The following is a 21,051-nucleotide window of genomic DNA, read 5'->3' as shown; positions in this document are numbered from 1 at the left end:
TCAGATGTCTCCGCAGTATTAATGTAGTAGAGTCCTATAAATACGACCAGAGAGCAGCCGCCACACTGTGTAAGGAGGCTAAGGATCGATTGGACAACCTCCTCAGCCCCAGACAGCCTCTACATCCTGGAGCCAGTCATGTGACCATGTCCCCCGCCACGCACGCACGCACACACGCACACACACACGCACACACACACACACACACAACACACACATATTTTAAAAACCACTAGAGTAATTCAATTAATAATTCATTGCCACCGGCCGACCAGTTCAGACCAGAATGATAGCCTCAGACAGACAGACAGAGAGACAGACAGGCAGAGAGACAGACATGCAGAGAGGGAGTGAGGCGGACAGACAGACAGGCAGACAGGCAGACAGGCAGAGAGACAGAGACGCAGAGAGGAAGCGTGACAGACAGGCAGACAGACAGCTAGACAGACACACAGACAAAACTACAACAATTTGCTCCCTGATACTGTAAATCTGGGACATGTTGACAGACATGTGAACGTACCATCACTGTCACCAGAACCGGAACCAGGATCTGAAAGGACACACAGAAAACATCAACAACAACAACATGATGAATAGTGCATCTATGAGGACAAGATAGCCCTTAAGCCCAGGTACAGTCTCAAAGGGCTTAACAGGCCGTATCTTTATGACCCCCCCCTGACCCTAGCCCCCCAGAGGGCAAGAGAAAACTCCCTGAATTAGCAAGGAAGAAATCTAGAGAAGGAACGCAGAGTGCGGGATCCCTCCTTCCAGGGAGGATCAGGAGGAATATGGGAGCCATGGTCAACAAACATACACACACACACACACACACACACACACACACACACAGGAACACCTAGGTCTGAACCTTAGACCGACGGGCACGGTTCTGTCTGCGGAGAAACACGACGGCAGACGCACACAGTCCAGATGACACCTCTCTATGCTGGTCGTGTCCTCCGCTCTAACGGGCTCAGCGATGCTCAACGTCTCCGCTGCACTAAAAGTCTTCATGTGCTTAAAGGCTCCTTAACGCTGAGCGGCTGAATGTCACGGCCGCAGTCTCAGCCACTGATGGCAGAACTCAGACGGTTTTAAACCTGTACTCGATATGGACAGGCAAAATAACCCAGTATCCACCAGTAGAAGACTGTGGTTGTACTGGGCAGCTCCCAGTGTCGACCAGTAGAAGACTGTGGTTGTACTGGGCATATAGTCCACCATTAGGAGACTGTGGTTGTACCGGGCAGCCTCCAGTGCCCACCAGTAGACGACTGTGGGTGTACTGGGCAAAACACAAATGAAAGCTCAGACCGGGAACTCTGCAGTCTAGCTCCCAGTACCTCCAGCGCTCACAGAGAACGCAGAACAGGCCGGCTGCGATCGATACCCCCTGCTGGTAGTGTTGCCAGATTGGGACAGATTTCCCACCCAATCTGGCACCCTCACTGCCTGCTGGGAAGCATCAGGACAAAAGGCCGGCCTCTGCTAAGCCATGAAGACGTGTTGAAGTGTTGCAGAATCCCAGTGAGCGGTAACCTCTCTACCGCTCTCATCGTTTACAAGGCCAGGGCTTTCAGTTTGTTACTCGTGTTACACGGATGGTTTGATAAATGTCCCGTGGACGTCAGGGCGGCCGCTCATTTGTTTGCACTCCAACCGATTCTGTGCGAGTCCTGACAAAGAGAACTAGCAGCACCCCCCCCCCCCCCCCCCCCCCCCCCACCCACTCAGGCTGCCATGTCGACGCGTTGATTCCGCCACCGGCCTCTAGAGGGCGCCTCTCAGCCTCTTTCACTGCCAGCAATAAACAGGAGTAATAAAAGCTGCACTAACCCACTGGGGAGCTGTTCTGCGTTACAGAGTCAGGCTGTCTCGGCTAGCGCTTAGCGGTTAGCAGTTATCTCAGAGAGAGAGAGAGCAAGACGCTACAATGAGCCCGTTTGGCCCGTACCAACTACTATATGAAAAAGGGTAAAAGTGAAGGTTAATTATTACTTTAATTGGATGGATCCACATTAGAGCAATATCCAATCACCTCATGGTGTGTGTGTGTGTGTGTGTGTGTGTGTGTGTGTGTGAGAGGCTCTGTTTGTGTCTGTCTGTTGATACTTTCAGCGTTCCCATTCAAGGCTGGTAATTAAAATTGATCTGAATCTGATTAACTAGGCCTTCCTCATAAACCCATGTGAGGGAGATATCGGAGAGCCAAATAGAGAGAGAGAGTGCAAGGGAGGCTGGGGCGATCGAGGTCGCCCGGGCAACGGGTTAGCCGCTGCTTTCCGATCGATGCGGTGTGCTCCAGCCAAAGAAAAACGGTTTAATTGATAATAATGTGGCGAAAGCCTTCCTGTTAGCTTTAATGTCCTTTCTTTGGTCTTGCTGGTTTATATTGTATGTGTTTTATTTGTCTATATACTATAGCACTACTGGGGAATATACACAATCATGTATTAACAAATCATCTAAGGTCTGAGGAGGCCTGATTTGTTTGAAGCTTAACTGCCAATACGCCCTAACATGGACAAAGGAAACGCCCCAATACACAAAGAACTTCACAGTAAAAGTCCCTTTTCCACAATGTGCAGAAGAAAACGAGTTTAAATAAATCTTGACCTGCTCCAACGTATCGCCATATCGACAAATAATCCACACGAAAATCCACGAAAAAAGGTGAACTTCCTCTCTTACACACACACACACTATACACCCTTGTGCTTTTATTTCGGTATACTGTCACACTCTTATCGTGTAAAGGCTTCCACTCACCCGTGGAGCAGGGTCCGTCGGCGGCCCGGGCGATGAGTCTCTGCAGCTTGCAGGAGGCCTGCCGCCGGTAGCACTCGTTCTGGTACGTGTCTCCGTTGGCCCCGCACACCGGCACGTAGTTCTTATGGCACTGGGAGGGGCGGGAATGAGGAAACCATGGTTACCAAGCGCACAGAGACCGAGAGAGGTTCTCCTGTGTGACGGGTGACTCAGGAGAGAGACCACTCATCCACTCCTGGAACACTAAATGGTAAATGGACTGCATTTATATAGAGCGTTTTTTGTAACCAGTGGCCACCCAAAGAGCTTTACAATATTGCCTGACATTCACCCATTCATCCACACATTCACACACCGTGTGCTAAATGCTGCGCTAGCCCGCACACCGCCTCAGGATCCAGACATGTGGGCTGGACAGTGGACAGTGGACAGTGGACAGTGGACAGGGGACAGTGTATATACCGTGAACAGGATTCAGCCGCGATGGCCCCTCTACATGCTTCACACTGCTCCATGACCTGCTCTACCTGCTGAGCTAATGCTGACTCACCAAGCCTACCTGGTCTGAACTGGCTCGCCTGGTCTTACCTGAGCTCGCCTGGTCTTACCTGAGCAAACCCGGTCTTACCTGGTCTTAACTGGCTTACCTGGTCTTACCTGAGCTCACCTAGCCTACCTGGTCTTACCTGAGCTCACTCGGTCTTACCTGGCCTTAACTGGCTCACCTGCTCTTACCTGAGCTCACCTGTCTTACCTGAGCTCACCTGCTCTTACCTGGTCTAACCTGAGCTCAACTGTCTTACCTGAGCTCACCTGGTCTAACCTGAGCTCGCCTGGTCTAACCTGAGTTCACCTGGTCTAACCTGAGCTCGCCTGGTCTAACCTGAGTTCACCTGGTCTCACCTGGTCTAAACAGAAGCCTCCATGTTCTCACCTGAAACTGGCAGACACACTTGAGCTGGGCGCCGTCGTCACGGCAGACGCCGCCGTACCTGCAGGAGGCGTCGTCACACAGTCTCAGGTCACTCTTCTTCTCCGACAGGTCTGAGGAAACACACACAGACAACCACACACCTGTTAGGCAACCAGGAGACGGATAGATGAATAGATAGTCAGATAGATCGATGGACAGACGGACGGATGCCAGTGCCCACACCTATGACTGTGTTTGTGCATCTGTGTCTGTGTGTGTGTGTGTGGGGGTGTGTCTATATTTTGAGTGTGTGTTTTAAAAACACGCAAGGCAAGCATCCCAGGATCATGGCTGTCAGATCCCTGGAGAGCTGCTTAGCATCTAGCTAACGACGAGCAGCTAACCACCACAGCCTGCGCTCCGGGAACACAGCGCAGCCTTAGCATTCACTAGCTAACAGTGTCCGTTATTTAGCGATGGAGTGCGACAACATCCAACATGGACGCCGAAGCCGTTTCATCGCCACGTTCTCAGTCTTTCTCCGAGGATATCAGATGTGAGAAAGCGTTGGAAAGTGCCAAAGTGTTTTCATTTCGGGACCCGGAGCATAACCTGGAGTTGGCTTAAAGGGGAGCATCATGGTCAGCTATTTCCTAAAATAAGAGAGCACTGCTTCTTAAGCACGACACCAACTTTAGTTTCAGAGGGGGGTAAAATGGCACTGAAAGGTTGGACCACTGACGTCAACGCAGAACGTGAATCCTGGAACGAAAGACGCTCCGACTTTTCCGTGGTGTGGATGTTGGAAACGGTGATGGTTTCCCAACGCGCGTATGAAGCAGCACCTCTACTATATCAGAGCACGGTTGAGCGTTTACGTTTAATTATCGGTTGGCGACCGAACCAAACAGACTAAAACCGACTCAACCGTTTGCTCCCAACCGACGTTTCTCAGGGCTCTGTTTACATTTACATTTTACATTGAGTGGATTTTGCTGACGCTTTTATCCAAAGCGACTTGCAACCATTCATTCACACATTCACACACCGACGGCGGAGTCAACCATGCAGGGCGACAGCCGGCTCAGTTAGGGTGAGGCGTCTTGCTCAGGGACACCTCGACACTCACTCTCAGCTAGGAGGAGCCGGGGATCGAACAGGCAACCTTCCGGTCACCAGTCAACCCGCTCTACCTCCTGATCTACTGCCGCCCCAACCACACTTGTAAATACGATCACTTGACAAACGGGGGTTATGCATGAGGGTGGGTCCATGTGTTATCAACACAACTGGTCTAAAAGCACGGGCCTGTGCATGATCTGATGTTTTTGTTCTCTACTGATGCCTGATGTCTCCTCTGGTTCAGCAGCGGTCTGCGTTAGAGGGGTCGGTGTTCATGGCTCTTAGTCTGATGTCGCCGCCATGGCTCCCATGAGAACCAGAAGCATCTCACACACACAGGCAGGCAGGGAGACACACACACAAAGGCACACACACGCACACACACACACACAGGCAGGCACACACACAAACACCCACCCACACACAGGCAGGCACTCACACACCCACACACACACACACACACACACACACACACACGGGCAGGCACACACACACCCACACACACACAGGCAGGCACAAAGACAATCACACACACAGGCGCGCGCACACACACACACACACAGGCAGGCAGGCACGAAGACAATCACACACACATCATCTCACATGCACAAACCCAGGCAGGCATGAAGACACATGGGACAGAGGCATACGCACACACACACATACAGACACACACAGACACACACAGGCGCTGGGAACCTGCTTGCTGTCGACCAGACGGTCCTCAGCACACGGTGAACAGAGAGACCATGGGCGTGCGAGGTCCAGGAACACGGGGGAGAGAGGCGGACCATGGGTGTGCGAGGTCCAGGAACACGCCTCGCAATTCTGCAGAACCTCTCATTCTCAAAAGAAAGAGAACGGCTGTTTGGCCTCTCTCTCTCTCCCTCTTCCTCTCCCTCCCTCCCTCTCCCTCTCCCTCTCTCTCTCTCCTTGCCGAGGACTGCTGTGCCTCATTGATTCCTCGGAATGGCAATATAAGACGACACAATGCATTGTGGGACATAACAGCCCAGAAAAAAGGTTCTTTTCTTCCAGAAACAGCGTTCTTCTTAGCGTAGCTCGGGAAGCTACGCCAAACTGCTCTAATGTTGTCTCTGGAGACGTTCTCCTTCACGCAGATCTGCTGAGAGCAGAGCTAGGGGGCCTCAGCACACCAGGGGCCCACCACCAGGGGCCCGATGCTAGGGGGCCTCAGCACACCAGGGGCCCACCACCAGGGGCCCGATGCTAGGGGGCCTCAGCACACCAGGGGCCCGATGCTAGGGGCCCACCACCAGGGGCCCGATGCTAGGGGCCCACCACCAGGGGCCCATCACCAGGGGCCCACCACCAGGGGCCCACCACCAGGGGCCCTCCACCAGGGGCCCACCACCAGGGGCCCTCCACCAGGGGCCCGATGCTAGGGGCCCACCACCAGGGGCCCGATGCTAGGGGCCCACCACCAGGGGCCCTCCACCAGGGGCCCACCACCAGGGGCCCACCACCAGGGGCCCGATGCTAGGGGCCCACCACCAGGGGCCCGATGCTAGGGGCCCACCACCAGGGGCCCACCACCAGGGGCCCGATGCTAGGGGCCCACCACCAGGGGCCCACCACCAGGGGCCCTCCACCAGGGGCCCGATGCTAGGGGCCCACCACCAGGGGCCCGATGCTAGGGGCCCACCACCAGCGGCCCACCACCAGGGGCCCTCCACCAGGGGCCCGATGCTAGGGGCCCACCACCAGGGGCCCGATGCTAGGGGCCCACCACCAGGGGCCCATCACCAGGGGCCCGATGCTAGGGGCCCACCACCAGGGGCCCACCACCAGGGGCCCTCCACCAGGGGCCCGATGCTAGGGGCCCACCACCAGGGGCCCGATGCTAGGGGCCCACCACCAGGGGCCCACCACCAGGGGCCCACCACCAGGGGCCCACCACCAGGGGCCCTCCACCAGGGGCCCGATGCTAGGGGCCCACCACCAGGGGCCCGATGCTAGGGGCCCATCACCAGGGGCCCACCACCAGGGGCCCACCACCAGGGGCCCGATGCTAGGGGCCCACCACCAGGGGCCCATCACCAGGGGCCCGATGCTAGGGGCCCACCACCAGGGGCCCACCACCAGGGGCCCTCCACCAGGGGCCCGATGCTAGGGGCCCACCACCAGGGGCCCGATGCTAGGGGCCCACCACCAGGGGCCCACCACCAGGGGCCCACCACCAGGGGCCCTCCACCAGGGGCCCGATGCTAGGGGCCCACCACCAGGGGCCCGATGCTAGGGGCCCATCACCAGGGGCCCACCACCAGGGGCCCTCCACCAGGGGCCCGATGCTAGGGGCCCACCACCAGGGGCCCGATGCTAGGGGCCCACCACCAGGGGCCCACCACCAGGGGCCCTCCACCAGGGGCCCGATGCTAGGGGCCCACCACCAGGGGCCCGATGCTAGGGGCCCACCACCAGGGGCCCGATGCTAGGGGCCCACCACCAGGGGCCCATCACCAGGGGCCCGATGCTAGGGGCCCACCACCAGGGGCCCGATGCTAGGGGCCCACCACCAGGGGCCCACCACCAGGGGCCCACCACCAGGGGCCCTCCACCAGGGGCCCGATGCTAGGGGCCCACCACCAGGGGCCCGATGCTAGGGGCCCACCACCAGGGGCCCACCACCAGGGGCCCTCCACCAGGGGCCCGATGCTAGGGGCCCACCACCAGGGGCCCGATGCTAGGGGCCCACCACCAGGGGCCCGATGCTAGGGGCCCACCACCAGGGGCCCATCACCAGGGGCCCGATGCTAGGGGCCCACCACCAGGGGCCCGATGCTAGGGGCCCACCACCAGGGGCCCACCACCAGGGGCCCACCACCAGGGGCCCACCACCAGGGGCCCTCCACCAGGGGCCCGATGCTAGGGGCCCACCACCAGGGGCCCGATGCTAGGGGCCCTCCACCAGGGGAGAGAGAGAGAGAGAAAGAGAGAGAGAGAATAGAGAAAGAGAGACAGAGACAGAGAGAGAGAGAGAGAGCGAGAGAGAGAAGGAGAGAGGGGGAGAGAGGCAGAGAGAAATAGAGCGAGAAGGGGGGAGGCCAGCAGGCAAACACACACACAAACAGCTCAGCTCAGATAACGGCTTGACTTTCAGGATGACATCCTCAAGAATTGCCAATTCCATTTACACACACACACACACACACACACACACATATGAACACACACACACACACACACTTTCTTCCCGGAAACACACACGCTACACTACATTCCAGGGTTGTGTTTCAGCCGCTCCAGACAACAGAGCACTCCAGCGTCCGGGGGTGACGGAGCCGGAGTGCCTGCATCTGCTCGCCAGGAAAACGCGTCCTCTGGGAACCCATTCCAACTCACAACGGTTCCACCCCCCTCACCACGGCCCCCACATCAGAGGAACACCAGTCTAGAATGTTCTACAAACGTTCCTGAACTGAATGAATGTTGGAGAAAACATTGGAGAAACATTCAACGTTTCTCACATTCTAGAAACATTCTAGAGAATATTCTTGAAACACTCTACAAACATTCTACAATGTTCTTGATAATGTTCCAGAAATGATCTGCCTTCCGGAAATCACTATCACTGCCAGGGTTTGGGGTTCTATTCCCTGTTTCAATAGGAAGAGCAAGGCACTAATACAGCCTGGGCTATATTCCCAGTGTAGCTCTTTGCTGTCTGAAAGTCTGTATGTCGCAGTGGGCTGCCTAAGATTTAATTCAACACCTCACCTCTTTGAATTACTTCAGTTCTCATTATCAAGGACACCCAGAATAATCCCAATCCCAGGATGACATTATAATGGAGGGTAAGGTTGTATTTCAAACACTACATTGCTTCCCCGCCTGGGGCTGAGGGGCCTGGGGCTGTCAGACACGTTGACTAAACGTTGGAATAAACCCGAAACAGTTCAACAATAGGCGCGTTCCGACGGAGGGACCTCTCCCTCTAGGGAGCCGCTGTGGGTGTGGCTTTAGAGGCTCAGTTAGCGGCTCAGGTGGTACCTGCCTCGGGGTAGGAGCTTTCTGAGCCGCTGGTAACTAGTCGGCGCTGATTGGATACAGCCTCAGTCGGAACGCGCCTATAGTCTTTGTTTTACCAACACACCATACGACAACACCCCAGCCCTGGAGACCACCAACACTCAGACACCGGGCGACCCCAGCGCCCTGCGGCTGCAGAACCCCCCCAGATAGGAACCAACGGAACCACGGTTCCGTTGGGGTGGGGGGGGGTGATATGACGGGACCCCCAGACCCCCCCCCCCACCTCTGCCACGAGGGGAACGGACTGGGGCCCGGTTTCTAGCGACAGCGTTTCCAATATAAAAACAAAGACGGAGAGCACTGTGAATTAAACATGACCTCCCTCCCTCCCCTGTCCTCCCTCCCTCCCTCCCTCCCTCCCCTCTCCTCGCCGTGTTGCCATGGGCGCCGCACCCCGACACAACATGCTAAAAACAAAGAAGGTGTGGTAAAACAAAGTGTGTCTGTTGGTGACGTGTGCGGTGAAGGAGCCGTGGGCGTCGTGGCTCCAACGCTGGGACACGGGACGCAGTGTGACGCCAGCACACACATAACACATGACTAATACGTCACTCAGACAGGCCCACGCGCTTAGGACACACCTCGTCTGTGGGCCTCATACGTGACCGTGGGGATGTTGCTGTCATGACACGGACACATCAATGTACGCCGTTGAATCAGTCAGGGGATTGTGAGACCGGCGTGGCTCGGTGTGATTTGTTTTTTTTTACAACACGATCACCGCAGAGTCGCTCTCTGGGATCATTCATTTATTCCCTGGGACTTCTCTCCGTCTTTGTCTCAAACTCACACTATATAAAATTTGAATCACTTTATTGACAGTATTGATAGTCTTTTTTATGTTAGCATTTTTACGTCACATTTTATATTGTGTTTTCCCCATCACTAAAAGAATCACAATTCCAAGCCACCAGTTACCTCAGTCGGATCGCCGCGGTGACAGGTAAGACAACGCTAAAGATAACAAAAATCTTTATTTGTCCCCACAGCGCCAACGACCAAAGTGTGGTCCAAGATGGCTGAATTAGCATTCTGGTGGCGTAGCGCGCTACGTGCTGCAGACAAGGGTTTATTACCTCCAGGCCGTGTGCCAGAACCTCCGTGATACCCTGACCCCCAGCAAGGTCTCAGAACAACCACTGCCTCCCTCTGTGTCTCTGCGGCCCCCCCCCCTCTCTCTCTCTCCCTCTCTCTGTCTCTGTGTCTGTTTGTCTCTCACTCTTAAGGTGTCTCTCTCTGTCTCTCTGCGTCTGTCTGTATGTGTGTGTGTCTATGTGCAAACTACAACACACTATGGACCACACACTACAACACACTATGGACCACACACTACAACACACTATGGACCACACACTACAACACACTATGGACCACACACTACAACACACTATGGACCACACACTACAACACACTATGAAACACACACTACAACACACTATGGAACACACACTACAACACACTATGTTGGGTAGGCACCAGGTAGGCTGTAGCCACTAGGCTTCAGGGAAGTGAGGCTCTGATTGGTCAGTAATGATCCGGGCGCCGTCTGAAATCTGAACAGGCTCGTACCGAGGCCTGCGTGCAGTCACCCAGATATTCCCACGGAGCACTTCCCTCATTAATACCTGACGGACGGCCATGTGGCATTTCTAACAAATCACACTGGAATGTAGGCCCTTAAATCTTAGCGACAGCACCTTAAAGCAGAACAAACAACCCGGGCTGAGGCGTAACAGAAAGCCGGTGTACATCAACAACAACTAGCGTCATCCATTATTAACGCCGCTGCTGGAAGTCACGTTCAACAGAGGAGCCTCATGCATTATTCAGGCTGCAGAGCAGACTGGGGCGGCCGGTCCTGCCGCAGGTATCCGCTGAGCGTCTGGCTGCTCGTCGCGGCTCCTCTTTCACAGGCCTCTCCTCTTTCAGCCCTCCCCTACGTCTTTTTTGCCGTCAAACCCTTGTGTGTGCGTGTCGTTTATCGTGATGTGTAAATGTGCCGGGTGAAGTGAGTGCAGATGGGAATGTGGAGCATGACCTTTGATTCACACCGGTGTAGTAAACGTATGAAATATGGTGATTACAAAATAAAATATTGGGCGGGGCAAATTTCAGGACTATGTTATCCGATTTGTGGGACTTCTGTTAAGACACCGCTTCTCGTACGCAAAAGATTTACACTCACATCGGAATACGAATTTGAACTTTCCGCTCTGCATTGTCTTGAGCTGTTCGGGTTACGATCACGGAACCACCGCCGTCTGTTTGGGAAACACGCCGAGGCAGGACTTTAAATCCATGAAGCGTTTGGCTCGTGGAGATAAAAACAAACGGAGCACCGCAGAAGAAGACGGATGGCCAACGACACCGCAAACTAGCGAGCGGGAAGCCGAACACGCCGTGAGCTTCTGTACGTTGTCGTTGTTTCTACCGCAGCTTCCGACCCCCGGACATGACTTCAGGGCGGGGCTAGCGTAGCGGTTAACGGCTTTGTCTCCAGTCGGAATGGCACTAGGTTCGATCCCCAATGTCCACAGTCTAGCTGGCGGCATCCCTGAGCAAGGCATCCCCCCACCTGCTCCTTAATGACGTGTCTCTGAATTCACTGCACATCCGAATTCACAGCGTATCTTTTGATAAAAGCGTCTGCTAAATTAATACATAGTAGTAGTAGCAGGGTTGCCAACTCTCACGCATCTGGCGTGACACACGCTTTCAGCAACAATCTCACGCTCACGCACACGCAACAAATGTCACGCCAAAACAACCCCCCACAACCCCCCCCGTCAACAACTCCGCCTGCCCGCAACCCCAAACCTAATATCTAATGCTTACTAATGTAAGCATTATAGGATTTTACAGTCTCACGCCAGCCAAAAACCCAAAGGTGGCAACCCTGTAGTATAGTTGTAGTAGTAGAAGCTGTAGTAGTAGTAGTAGTAGTAATAGCAGTAGTAGCTGTAGTAGTAGTAGTAGTAGTAGTAGTTGTAGTAGTAGTAGTAGTAGTAGTAGCAGTAGTAGTAGTAGTAGTAGTAGTAGTTGTAGTAGCTGTAGTAGTAGTAGTAGTAGTAGCAGTAGTAGTAGTAGCAGTAGTAGCAGTAGTAGCTGTAGTAGTAGTAGTAGTAGTAGTAGTAGTAGTAGTAGTAGTAGTAGTTGAAGTAGTAGTAGTAGTAGTAGTAGTAGTAGTTGTAGTAGTAGTAGTAGTAGTAGTAGTTGTAGTAGTAGTAGTAGCAGCAGTAGTAGCTGTAGTAGTAGAAGTAGTAGCAGCAGTAGTAGCTGTAGTAGTAGTAGTAGTAGTAGTAGTAGCTGTAGTAGCTGTAGTAGTAGCTGTAGTAGTAGTAGTAGAAGTAGTAGTAGTAGTAGTAGTAGCAGTAGTAGCTGTAGTAGTAGTAGTAGTAGTAGAAGTAGTAGTAGTAGTAGTAGTAGCAGTAGTAGCTGTAGTAGTAGTAGCAGTAGTAGCTGTAGTAGTAGTAGTAGTAGTAGCTGTAGTAGTAGTTGTAGTAGTAGTAGTAGTTACCATCTTTTTTTTTTTTTTTTGAAAATACAACCTTTGACCCTCTGTGTGGCTGACCCACGCCATCCCATAAGTAACAATCACCGTGGCAACTGTCCTGAAGAAAACCGTAGCCCCTTTATCGATTTGGAAGCGCGCTCACCCGTCGCTGTCAGATTTAAACGCTGTCAGGTCTAGTTTTACTGCTCCATTTGGCGAGGGGGGATAGTTCTCTGTGGAAAGTCTGAGAGGAGATTTAGCCTAGGGAGCTAGCTTAACTCCCTTAGCTTAGTTTTTCTTAGCTTAGCTGTTCCAAACCTGCAGTTGAAAGGCAGAGGTTAAATTTAGCCTCAGGGGCTAGCTTAGTTTATCTACGTAAGCTGGGCTTAGCTGTTCTCACTGCAGGGCAGTGCAGGGCAAACAACACGTAGCAGTAACGACTGCAGCGGTTACCAATACCGGCAGAATGCTAACGCAGCAAAGCGTTAATGATGATAAAGTTTACGGTATGTATTTTTTTTGTGTCAATATAAACAAACACATAAATCAAAACAGGTGGAGAGAGCGAGAGAAAGAGAGAGAGAGAGAGAGAGAGAGAGAGAGAGAGAGAGAGAGAGAGAGAGAGAGAGAGAGAGAGAGAGAGAGAGAGAGAGAGACCATACAGAGTTGATGAGGCCAGTGCTCGGTCATGCTTAACTAATCTGAGTCTATTCCTATTCTGGGCACATCAGAGGGGAGGGGGGAGGAGGGGGAGGAAGAGGGACATCAGCACTGTAGCAGCAGGTGAGGGAGGGTGAGGAAGAGGGGGGAGACTTGCATTTCAATAGGCCGTAGAACAGCCAACTTTCTTTCTTTCTTGTTTTGTTCTTTCTTTCAATTGTATTCATTCTTTCTCCCTTCCTTCCTTCCTTGGCAGGGAGGGATGGAGAGTGTGGGAAAGAGGAGGGAGAGGAGCTGAGAGGAGAGAGGAGAGCAGAGGGAGAGGAGAGGAGGGAAGAGGACGGGAGGAGGGAGGAGGGAGGGCAGAGGAGAGGGGAGAGGGAGAGGAGAGGACGGGAGGATGAGGGAGAGGAGAGAAGGGGGAGAGGAGAGGACGGGAGAGGAAGAGGAGAGGATAGGAAAGAAGGGGGCGGAGAGGAGAGAGGGAGAGGAGAGAAGGGGGAGGGAAGAGGAGGAGTATGGAGGAACAGAGGGAATCACAGACCCACACACACACACACTGCACTAGATATCTCTTGTCATCCATAGGGGCGAGTCTATCGGCCATAAACATGATGTAGGACAGAGAAGGGAGCGAACGGGATTAGGCAGTACCTCTGCCATGCACACTGGGCTCCATCACATCCTGGGGTATAAATACATGAAGACCCCCCCCACCCCCCCCCTCAGCTTCGGCCCCCCCCTAGCCGTGGCCCTGGCAGTCCCATCCATCACCAGCAATGCCAGGGGTCCACCACAGCCCCCGCCACGACCACACGCCTCACCACACACATGCAGCACACACACACACACACACACACACACCGATAGACTCAGCTTTGTTGTATTATGGGGAATGGGTTAACCTAGCAATTGTTAGCACTTGGTTCTAAGAACGTCTTTACTGTATACCCACAGCGGTATATTGTTGTTTCTCTTTCTTCTGGCAAATGTACATATTGTAAGTCGCTTTGGATAAAAGCGTCTGCTAAATGCCCTAAATCTAAATCTAAATCTAAATCTAGACATGCAGACGTCCATGTGGCGCCGTGGCACTAGCATGGCTAGCACTAGCATCGCCCCCTCCTCTCCTCTCTCCTCCTGCTCAGCAGACCACGGGATGAGCCCTCGTTGTCAGCACGTTGTCAAGTCCTCGTTCTAGCAGACGTGGGATTCTCATCCCGTAGGGCTGACGTTCCACCCATCCATCTACCCTTTCGTCCTCCCTCCTTTCCTTTCCTTCCTTTCTTCCTTCTGGCTCACAGACATATCAGCTGAAATGCCATGTGGGTGAAGAGATCCATCCATCCATTCCCCCCCCCCCCCCCCCCCGTTGTTCTCCTCCACCTGTCACTCACGACGGGAGCCCCCCGTCTCATGGCCACCCCCCCTCCAGCGTCTCCGCCCACAACACACGCCCACACGCTCGCCGGCGCGTCTTATCTTCTCCCCTGCCTCTCTGCATGTGTGTGGAGGGTGGTTCAGTGCCATCCGGTTTTAATTGCTTGCAGTGGGTGGGGGAGTATAGGGGGGGGGGCTGATAGGATGACGACGTGGGATGAGGTAGAGGAGGGGCATCGTCTGAGATGCTTCGTTAACCTGATGGAGTCAGGGGACAGGGGGTGCGAAAGAGTCGGCCACAGCACGGACAGCAGATGAGATGAAACACTGTTCTCTGCTGCTCTGGGTACCGTTTCAGTTCAGAGTTGTGGAGAGAAAGAGAGAGCGGAAAAAAGAGGAAGACCTTTGTGCTCCCTCCCTCCCACGTCCTCATTGAGAAGTGATGCAGCCACACACCTGTGATTGACAGGCAAGATGGATTCCCAGAAATTAGCCGGGATCAGTCCACATGGATAAATCGATGGTCTCATTCAGAGGCCGACGCAGTCAACTCTGGACATATTCTCACACTGCTTTTCACTCACTCATCGCTGATGGATGGCAATCTGTCTGCCAAGTGCACCTTTAAGATTAAATTATTAAGCTAAAATAATTAAAGTGAGAAGATCAGATAAAATGTGTTACAAACAGCTTTGAAAACACAGTAATATCCAAGTTAAGATTACGAAGATGAGACGAGAACACATCAATGAAGACCAGATCTGAATCCCCACCCTGTGGTCCAGTGGTTCTCAGCCAGGGCGTCAGCACCCAACCTACGGTCTTTTACATTTTCATTTTACATTTAGGGAATTTAGCAGATGCTTTTATCCAAAGTGACTTACATTAAGTACATTTGTCAGATGAAGGAGAAACAACAATATATCGCTATCGGTACAGTAAGGATGTTCATAGAACCAAGTGCCAAGCGCTAACAATCAATTGGTTAACCCATTCCCCGTATACAACAAAGATAGCTAGGATAAGACGCTACAGAACCAAGTAGTATAACTAAGGATGACATACAATAAGTGCGTACATTAAGTGCCAGACTCGCCTGATCTGCAAGACTTACAAGATACTGAGATGTCCTGTTACATTCTGAAGTAAATAACATGTTACCAGGCTTGAGAGCTTTCATAAAGGCCCTGTATACAAACAGACTGCCTAATGATTCTGAGCCACTGGTGAATTACTAGGCCTACCACCACTACTACTAATTGGTGTGGTGCAATGCAGTGTGCCTACGCACTCTGGGCCCTGGACATGGACATTACCGGCAGAGGAAGATCGGGTCAAAACAATGAGTGTATGTAGGCAGACGCACCACGATGTAAGAAGTCGGGGTAGCAGGAACGTTCAAACCTTAAAATGGGGTCACAAGCCCGACAATGTTGGGAACCTCCGAGGAGAATGGAGTCAATACTGCGATATCTGCCGCAGCCTGTCTGATGTTTGTGAACCAGACTGACGTGCAGGGCTACACCCAGGCCCCGTTAGATCTGAGACCAATCGATGGCAGGATAATGTCATCTCTATTTATCCCCATGGGTGTTTCAGCCGTAAAAAAGACCACAACGGTGAACAGACAGAGAGGAGGCTTCTGACTGAGGAGTTCCAGCCCAGTGTTCGGAGAGTCTGCGGCAGGGTTTACAGTTCTGCGCGGATTGATGTCACCGGTTGCATTCCTTTTATTCTCGCGTCTCGCTGTCAAACACAAAACACCGCCCACTCACTCGACCCATCAACGGTTTCTTTCACCTCCGTGGAGAAGGGAGGAGTAGGTTTGTAGGTCCACCACAAACCTCTGGGTGGTGGACCTCTGGGTGGTCTCTACGTCCTGGGGGTCCCGTAGGTCCACCACAGACCTCAGGCTGGTTTCTAGTTCTTCGGGGGTCTCGTAGGACCACCACAGACCTCTGGGTGGTGGACCTCTGGGTGCTCACATCTTCGAGGTAGTGTAGGTCCATCACAGACCTCTGGGTGGTCTCTCGGTCTTCGGGTTCATGTAGGTCCATCACCGGGTGAAGGGGCGTGTGCGGTCTCAGAGCAGTGAAGGGTTAATTGGCCTTGACATTTTAGACATCTCTACCACATCTATTTTAGACATCTCTACCACTCTCATCTCTACCACTCTATAGACTTTCCTATGAGATTGATGCATTGTTTCTTCCTTCCTTTGTCTCAGAGTAGAAACATTCCCCTCTTTCATCCTTCTCTCCCCCCGCCCCGTCTCGCTCTTTCTCTGCTACCTTCTTCTGTTCTTTAATCATCTCTTTCTTTCTGTCGTTCCTGCAACCCTATCAATAATAAATGTATCATCCAGGGAGATGAAGCGAGTTATTGTTAGTCTAGTCACATGACCCGCATGTATATGAACAAGGAGGGTTCACGCGTCTCGCCACCCACCGCTGATCAATAGGTGATATCGGCTGTGATGTCGGGGGTTTACAGCTCGTCACCGGTTGAACCCGAGGTGCAGTGCTCGGGCTTATCATTCAGACCGAGGTCAGAGACGGTTCTGATCATCACGGCGCTGTATGAGAATAGAAAAAAAGATAACGTTGACCAGAACTTCATTTTATTCTCCTCCTACCTAATCCCCTCTCCCGGTCTATCTCTGATGAGGTCTACTGGGGGACATGTAGAGGCAGCTGTGGCTAAGCCTGCTAGGTGGATTCAGGACAGGTCATTAAGGAGCAGGTAGGGGTTAGACAGTACGGAGACAGGTCATTAAGGAGCAGGTAGGGGTTAGACAGTCCAGAGACAGGTCATTAAGGAGCAGGTAGGGGTTAGACAGTCCAGAGACAGGTCATTAAGGAGCAGGTAGGGGTTAGACAGTACAGAGACAGGTCATTAAGGAGCAGGTAGGGGTTAGACAGTACAGAGACAGGTCATTAAGGAGCAGGTAGGGGTTAGACAGTACAGAGACAGGTCATTAAGGAGCAGGTAGGGGTTAGACAGTACGGAGACAGGTCATTAAGGGTAGGGAGAGCAGGTAGAGGTTAGGGGGCATCTTGCTCTAGGATGCCTGCAGGTAGACTGTGACGTTGGGGATCGGACCCAGAACCTTTGGGCTGGGAGTTAAACATCCAAGCCCCGACACTATATCCCTATAACACTGTTACAACTATCCACAAAAAGAATAATCGAGTCGACTCTGTGTTGTCTAATTAATCGCAGTTCAAGTCTCAAAAGGCTTCCCCGGCCCAACGGCTCCGAAGGGAGGAGGAAGCCCGAGGCCACACATCTGTGTGTACAGAGACGGCAGCTAAATGATCACAAACACATAAACACAGAAACCTACAACCAACCAAACGTTCCCAGCACAGCAACACGCTAACCTCCGTACATCTGCCACCCAAACAGAACATCTGCTCCTGAAGGCCTGATTAACTGCACCGTACATCCCATAATGACCACGTCCAGCGGACCAGCAACAAGCGCTGTTTACAGCCTCGCGGCCAACATTTGAATCCATCTGTCACCCTGTGGTTCTGGGGGTAATGGACTGGTGGGAAAAGGCACAGCTGGAAGAGGAAGTGATGCGTGGCGTTTCCACCCCGCCTCGCCAAACGATCAGAATGTTGGTCATTGATCGATGAGCTGTCCCCTCTGTCACTTTCAATAACATTATACTGATACTGACGGACATTTAAGATCCAGTTACTGAACTGGTAGAGTCCGAGGTCGAAGGATACATGTATAGCTATAGATGTGAGATACTTTGAGACATGGATCAACACTGATCCCTTATCAGCGATATTAAGGCTCATTTAACCTGAATTGGAGTCCCCACCCAGCAGGCCAGCAAATCCTGTTTACACCTTTTAAACCCATCCATCACACTTTAGTTCTGGGGGTAATGGACTGGTTTAAAGGCACAGCTGGAGGAAGTGATGTGTGGCTACTTCCTGTGGAGCAGACGAGGCTAGGGCTCAGTCAGTGATCGATCAGTTACAGAAAATGGCCGATAGAGCATTCGACCCCTCTTTAGAAGGGCCCCTATTTTACTATCAGGTGTGGGCACTAGGTCACACGCCCACCTGTGATGTCATTAATGGGTAAATTCTTAAATGGCTCGTAGTGGCTGATCCACATCACATCTTGTGGTGAAACAGGAACCTTTTTGTAAGCAAGACCTACATGTAAAACATTCAACCTGAATGTGTAAACGAGGCTTGTTGTGCTACATCTAAACGTAATGTTTTCTTCCTTTTGGAAGCTATGAGTTTTAATCAATTTCTTCATGGTGAAGAATGGCGAGGAAAGAGGAGTTCTCGTCGTTTATCAAAGCACTGTTTGTGTATTGGTAATTACCGGGATTCCACGGCCCATAAAGCCGGTGAATTATACACAACCAAACACAGGCTGTCATAACCAACGTTTCTTCAGAGAGATACCTCTCCTTAGTGCGTCTTTATTTACACACACTATCAACACGGCTCAACAACGAAATCAGATGATTTGTGCGCTTGAGTTTTGTCTTCAGCTATTTATCTGCTATTATATCTCCAAATATGAACATGACTACCACTAATACTATTTTAACCTGTTCTAAGGACAACTAGTACTCAATGAAGGGGAAGCCAGCACTTTGTGAGGGCACTTATTTGGAATAGGTGAAAACGGTATTGATTCAGAGTTCAATAACCTTTAGTTAATCCGTCTCAGAAGAGCGATCCATTGTCCGACAGGTGATGATTTGTCTGGCCGTGACACATCACCCCCAGACAGCACGTCCTACGGTTAATCCTCTCACCCGATGGAGAACCAGCTCTCGCGGTCCTGTTCCTCTGAGTCCCCGGCCTTGTGCGTGAGCGTCAGGTAAACGGTCCAGACGCTGACGGCGTCGCATTCAACATTCCTCTGCCCAGCCCGGGACGGAGGTCGGAGGCCATGTTTTAATGTTTCACATTTTAATTAAAGGCATTAGGACTCTGGTGTGGCTAGAAGCCCCCAGAATACCTGAACCTCACTGCCACCTCTCCAATCCGCCTTCTCAACGGGCGGAGGGGGGGGGGGCGCTAGCGATGGTCAGGAGAGCCACCGTACGCGAGCCTCCGCGGCCGACCGGCTAGCCCACCGAGGCACACCACATCGGACCTGAAGGACTTTCAGGCTTCTGCTCCCCGAGGTCTGGTGCGTTTAATGTATTGGCAGAGACAGGCCTGCGGGGAGAGATTAGGGGGCCTGGGTTCCTGCTGTAACGCGGTCGGCTGCACGTGCCAGCAGACACCATCTTGCTTTGAGCGTCCATAATCCTTTATGGATCACAAGGATTTCCTCACGATTATGATGGCAATTCTCTAAAGTTTGGGGGGAGGGGAGGAATGCAGTTTGTCAAAGGGAACAGAGAGAGTCCCTCCTGTCTGGCAGGGGGTTTAGAGGGAGACCCAGCGACTCTGTTCTGGTGTGCGTGGTTTTACAGGTAGCAGCAGTAGTAGGCCCCAGACCACCCGGACGTGGTACCCAGGAAACGGGGGTTTACTTTGGGGGAGGGTCGAGGGGAGAGAGGTACGTCTTGAAGCATAACACCACAAAATCACACCGCAAATAACGCTCCGTGAAGCATGCCCACACAGACATGCGGCGGACAGATATGTAGTGCACGCATGGACGCACACACACACATGGTTTGCATCAAACATGTGTAATGACAGAGTAGCATAACGCTAGCCTTAGCTAAAACTGAACTAAAAAACGAACCAACTGTTTGTTATTCTGACAGTGAGTGTGAGTAGAAGTTTGAAAGAAGGATTTAAATCCATTCAGGTGAAATGCATTAAAAGGTTAATACTGCATGGGTCGAAGACAGTGGGTTAGGGATAAGTCTGGGATATTAGTTTGGGTACCGAGGTGGAACGCAGCATTACGCGGTGGCTGGGCGGGAAATTGGAGCGCAGACGGCGTCCATTGATCTACGATGAAAATGTTCAATATTTAATGGAAGCACAGAGAACCACAATAGGCAATATGGCGGGGCATCAATAAAACAGGGGCAGGTCGGGTTAGCTCTACACTAGATTAAAAAGTCTTGCAGGTTTTTTCCCCCCTCTCTTTTAATATTTTCAAACCGGCCGTTAAAACCGTTAAAACCTGCCAGCTCCAACCCCCATGCTGGGAAGTTAGGGTGGGAAGGATGTGCGTGTTGGTACCGCCCGCCGGGGCGGGGCTCGGTCGTCGCGGCGGGGTTAGTGCTAAATTGTGGTCACCTGTACCACAACAAAGGTGTGTTTTGTGATGACCTACAAAGAAGACCAAAGAGATGGAACCACAAGACAATTGAGAGTTGCACCGTTGCACACACACACACACACACACACACACACACACACACACACACACACACACACACACACACACACACAGACAGACAGACAGACAGACAGACGTTTTATGCAGACACAACATTAGCAGTATTAAGTAGGACGGAGCACATGGGGGGCTCACCTGTGCAGTCCTTCCCCTTCCCTTTACACTCTCCGCTCTGGGGGTACGAGGCGAGCGTCCCCGGCGACCAGAAGCCCAAGGAGCTGAGGCAGGAGACGGCCAGGTACCACCGCACCAGCCGCCCGGGCCACCCCGACACGCCTCCCGGAGCCACGCCGGCCAT

General features: G+C 52.6%; 1 protein-coding gene across 1 annotated transcript in view; it reads right to left on the bottom strand.

The window, feature by feature from the left end:
- Positions 1 to 21,051, bottom strand: part of tmeff1a (transmembrane protein with EGF-like and two follistatin-like domains 1a) — a gene marked incomplete at its 5' end in the record, with an annotated part of 37,209 nt that extends 16,158 nt beyond the window's left edge. Inside the window, 4 exons of the mRNA XM_084480450.1 lie at positions 524 to 553; positions 2,776 to 2,905; positions 3,710 to 3,819; positions 20,889 to 21,051. Coding sequence (XP_084336576.1) covers positions 524 to 553; positions 2,776 to 2,905; positions 3,710 to 3,819; positions 20,889 to 21,051 — 433 coding nt within the window. The remainder of the gene's footprint in view (positions 1 to 523; positions 554 to 2,775; positions 2,906 to 3,709; positions 3,820 to 20,888) is intronic.

This window comes from Micromesistius poutassou (genome assembly GCF_964030765.1).
Source record: "Micromesistius poutassou genome assembly, chromosome: 16".
Classification (NCBI taxonomy): Eukaryota; Metazoa; Chordata; class Actinopteri; order Gadiformes; family Gadidae; genus Micromesistius; species Micromesistius poutassou.
Note: the sequence above shows the minus strand (reverse complement) of the source record. Positions and strands in the feature narration are given on the sequence as shown.